This window comes from Aotus nancymaae, unplaced genomic scaffold, assembly GCF_030222135.1.
Source record: "Aotus nancymaae isolate 86718 unplaced genomic scaffold, 86718_ANA_hifiasm-v0.15.2.pri h1tg000031l, whole genome shotgun sequence".
Classification (NCBI taxonomy): domain Eukaryota; kingdom Metazoa; phylum Chordata; class Mammalia; order Primates; family Aotidae; genus Aotus; species Aotus nancymaae.
The window spans coordinates 1,445,268-1,449,472 of record NW_026988444.1 but is presented as its reverse complement, the minus strand read 5'-3'; the positions used below and the strand labels follow the sequence as shown (position 1 = coordinate 1,449,472).

At 62.7% G+C, this 4,205-nt stretch overlaps 1 protein-coding gene across 2 annotated transcripts; it reads left to right on the top strand.

The window, feature by feature from the left end:
- The first annotated feature begins 443 nt into the window (after positions 1-443).
- Positions 444-3,586, top strand: GBX2 (gastrulation brain homeobox 2). 2 transcript variants are annotated; one of them, XM_012434190.2, is made up of 3 exons: positions 444-1,389; positions 1,663-1,699; positions 2,383-3,586. In XM_012434190.2, exons 1-3 carry the CDS (start codon positions 867-869, stop codon positions 2,489-2,491), a joined length of 669 nt encoding a protein of 222 aa, XP_012289613.1. In that variant the 5' UTR covers positions 444-866; the 3' UTR covers positions 2,492-3,586. The 2 variants fall into 2 exon arrangements, with proteins under 2 accessions (XP_012289613.1, XP_012289612.1); XM_012434189.2 differs by lacking the exon at positions 1,663-1,699.
- The last annotated feature ends 619 nt before the right edge of the window (positions 3,587-4,205 follow it).

Here is a 4,205-nt window from a genome sequence, read left to right as displayed (position 1 = left end):
AACTCCAGGACCCTCGCCCGGACCCCAGGCACAGCCGGAGCACCCAGCGCTGGAGTGAGCCGCAGGCAGGTTGGTTCCATTCCAAATATAGTAAAAGAAATAAAGCACCCCCGGACCAGCCGCGGGGGTGCCGGCCCGGGAGGCTGCCCTTGGAGGCGGCCTCGACAAGGCTGCAAGACATCAGGGTCCGAGCCTTGGAGGTGCCATCCGCCCCTCTCAAGTTTGCGTGGCGCGGGCTGGGCAAGCAGCTCCGGCTCCCCCGCCTGCGCGCTCCGACGGTGGCGCCCGCAGCCCGCTCGCGGCCGGCTTGGGTGGAAGGGGCGGGGGCCCTTTTCGCCCCGCCCCCGCCCCGCGCCGCCAATGGCCAGCGGCGCCCAGCCCCACGTGAGGCGAGCCGGCCCAGGCGGCAGGCAAAATGTGAATGAGAAAGAGGAGCGCGATTTAAAGGTGCTGGCGGCGCCCGCCGGAGACAAGTACGCCGGCTTCGCGCGCTCCCCAGCGGCCCGCGGGAGGCGACGGACGGCGGGACAGACGGACGGACACACGGACAGCAGCTAACCAAGGCCGAGGGTCGCAGCCGCGACGAGCGCGGGCTCCGACGGGCAAGCGGCGGACGGGGGCTCTGGTGATTCCGCGGGGCCCGGGTGCCCTCTCCACTCCGGGGCGCACGGCCTCATCCCGCGCACCCCGCGCACCCGCCGGGCATGAAGTGGGCCCAGGACTGAGCGGAGGAGGCGTCTGCTCTCCGGGCCCCGCTCGGTCCCTGCCCGGCACTCCCGGAGGTGCTCCCGGCGTCCGGCGGGCTTCCCGGCGGCGGCGCGGCGCGGGGACTTTTCGCCTCTCGCTGGCCTCTCCCGAGCGCGTCTATGAGCGCAGCGTTCCCGCCGTCGCTGATGATGATGCAGCGCCCGCTGGGGAGTAGCACCGCCTTCAGCATAGACTCGCTGATCGGCAGCCCGCCGCAGCCCAGCCCTGGCCATTTCGTCTACACCGGCTACCCCATGTTCATGCCCTACCGGCCGGTAGTGCTGCCGCCGCCACCGCCGCCGCCGCCCGCGCTGCCCCAGGCCGCGCTGCAGCCCGCGCTGCCGCCGGCACACCCGCACCACCAGATCCCCAGCCTGCCCACCGGCTTCTGCTCCAGCCTGGCGCAGGGCATGGCGCTCACCTCTACGCTCATGGCCACGCTCCCCGGCGGCTTCTCCGCGTCGCCCCAGCACCAGGAGGCGGCAGCGGCCCGCAAGTTCGCTCCGCAGCCGCTGCCCGGCGGCGGTAACTTCGACAAGGCGGAGGCGCTGCAGGCTGACGCGGAGGACGGCAAAGGCTTCCTGGCCAAGGAGGGCTCGCTGCTCGCCTTCTCCGCGGCCGAGGCGGTGCAGGCTTCGCTGGGTGAGTCGGCGGCGCGCGCAGCCGGGACGCGGGGGCGGGAGGAGGCGGGGGCGGGCCAGCGCCGGGTTCCCGTGGGAGACCAGGGGGCGAGGCCGCGCCCCCGCTCGACCCCCGCCCGAGGAGCTGGAGGATGCGGCCGGGCTGTGCCGCTGGGCCTCCGGGGGGCATTCAGAGCCACGCAACAAGCGGGGTCTGGGGGTGGGGGGCATTTAGCGCCCGACGACCAGCTGCTGCCCTGGGCCGCAAATCTATCTGGCGATGCGTTTGGCCAAGTCCCCCTGTCCCGCTCCGCGGTGACCTCGGGTCCCGGGTAGGTTGCAGCCCCTAGGGGAGTCGGTTGGGCTGCGCGTCTCAGCCGTGCGTGTGCCCACGGGCGCCCAGACTTTTTAAACCCCTTCACTGGTCTTGCTACTTGTCCGGAAGAAACCGATTGCTTGGAGGCTGTGTGTCTGCGTGTTGGGAGTGTCTGGTAGGAACTTCTAATGCCACAAAACATCCCTTTGACCCACGTTGTCTGTCTCAAAAAAGACAGTCTGGGATCTGCACGTCCCTACGCCCCCACTCCGGTTAGGAAGCAATTAAGGTTCACTCAATTTTCATGGTAGGGGAGGCAGGATGGATCGTGAATCCCCCCTCAGTTCTCAACCAGCTCCCACTCCTGGGACAAAGCGGGCAATCTCTTGGGCCTCGAGCCTCCCGCTACTTCTCCCGATGCTGCCGAGGCTGGGAGGGTGCGGGGGAGGCATGGCAGCCCTTTGAGTGATGGTTCTGGGCAAAGGGCCGTTTCGGCTGCCTCCTCTCCTTTGAGCTTTCTCACGCTCCCCCCACCCCTCCTCTACCCCTCAAAGGCCAGGAAATCACAATGTGTTAATGTCATAGAAAGACAATCCGCTAAAGGTGGGGAGGGGGGGCGATTGCCCAAGTGACTGTGGGAAGGAGAAAGGAAGGCCAGCGTGAGAAATGTAATAAAATGCCGTTTGGTTTTGCTTTCAGTCGGGGCTGTCCGAGGGCAAGGGAAAGACGAGTCAAAGGTGGAAGACGACCCCAAGGGCAAGGAGGAGAGCTTCTCGCTGGAGAGCGATGTGGACTACAGCTCGGATGACAATCTGACTGGCCAGGCGGCTCACAAGGAGGAAGACACGGGCCACGCGCTGGAGGAGACCCCGCCGAGCAGCGGCGCGGCGGGCAGCACCACGTCTACGGGCAAGAACCGGCGGCGGCGGACTGCCTTCACCAGCGAGCAGCTGCTGGAGCTGGAGAAGGAGTTCCACTGCAAAAAATACCTCTCCTTGACCGAGCGCTCGCAGATCGCCCACGCCCTCAAACTCAGCGAGGTGCAGGTGAAAATCTGGTTCCAGAACCGACGGGCCAAGTGGAAACGGGTGAAGGCAGGCAATGCCAATTCCAAGACAGGGGAGCCCTCCCGGAACCCTAAGATCGTCGTCCCCATCCCCGTCCACGTCAGCAGGTTCGCCATTAGAAGTCAGCATCAGCAGCTAGAGCAGGCCCGGCCCTGAGGGTCCAGAAGGGCCAGGGTCTGGCACCCACCTGGAGAAGCCCCGGCACCCGAGGGAACCCATGGTGGACTCCACTGTGTTTGAAGCAACACTCGAAGTCACAGCCCAACTGTGGCCATCCCAAGCAAACTGAGAATATATTCACTACGTGGGCTTAAAAGACTGCTTTTGAAGGGGCTTACTGCCACACCAGAAGACACTCGAAATATTTATTATACTATGCTACTTTGTACATAAATATCTCCATAGACTGGATCTCAGCTGCAGTATTTTGAAAGTTATAGGACTTAATTACCCAATAATGTTCTCCACTCATTTCAGAAGAAAACAAAACCTCTGCTGTAATCTGTGCGGTTAGCAACCTCCTTTCCATACTTTTCCAAAGGTAAACGTGAAACCCAAGAACAAACGCTGGGGTTGAACCTGATTTTGGTTTGCATTCTGGCTTTTTGAGTTGACTGAAAAGCAGACACTGTTAGGCAGCCTGGAAATTCGCTTTGCTTTGCTTTGGTTGTGCCTGGCTTTGGTTTCCCCTGGGGTTGCCTCTCCTATCTGAGCCATGTGAAGCACGTCTCCGTTGTGTTAATTTATTTCAATGTAGCTTATTTTCTTATAAGTTATGACGTTTAAACAATTTCAGTCTTGTGAATAATAAAAAGAAGAGGGGGAAGAAAGACCAATCCCTGGGCCTCAGAAGTGTGTCCAGAATTTGACTGTCCAGGCACTGCCAGCGTGTGGCCGGACAATTGGTCTGAGGCCAGTACTGGAGAAACGTCCCCTGGCCAGGTCTCCTTAGGCAGGCTGGACTTGAGCCACCTAGCATAGGAGGCTGGGCGCCAATAGGGTTATGAATTTTAAAAAACCGAATTCTCACCTTAGAAACCTGTCTCCCGTTTTGCACAGCCTAATCGATACGTGGGCCGTAGGCCGGCAAACTTCGGCCAGAGGAGGCGGTGGGTACCCGGAGGAGGCAAGCGAGTGCGGGTATTGGTGGCTTTGCCCAAACTCCTGATGCTCCAAACCGACTACAGCCAGGGAGGAAACGTCCTTCCTTTACAAATATCTCAGACCAGAAAAGAAGCGGTGCTCGCCTGCCCGTAGAGTGGAGGGTCCATAAATCAGGCTCCCGGCGTTATCTGCCGACTGGAGCAAAATCGCAGCAAGCCCAGCCGGCTTCCCGGCAGCCCTCAGTCGGAGGCGGAGGCGGGCTGGAGCGCCCACGGCCCGGGCACCTCCCCCTCCGGGCGGGGTCGAGGGGGCGGGACCCGGCCGCCGCCCCACCCCATGGTCGCCCCGGTG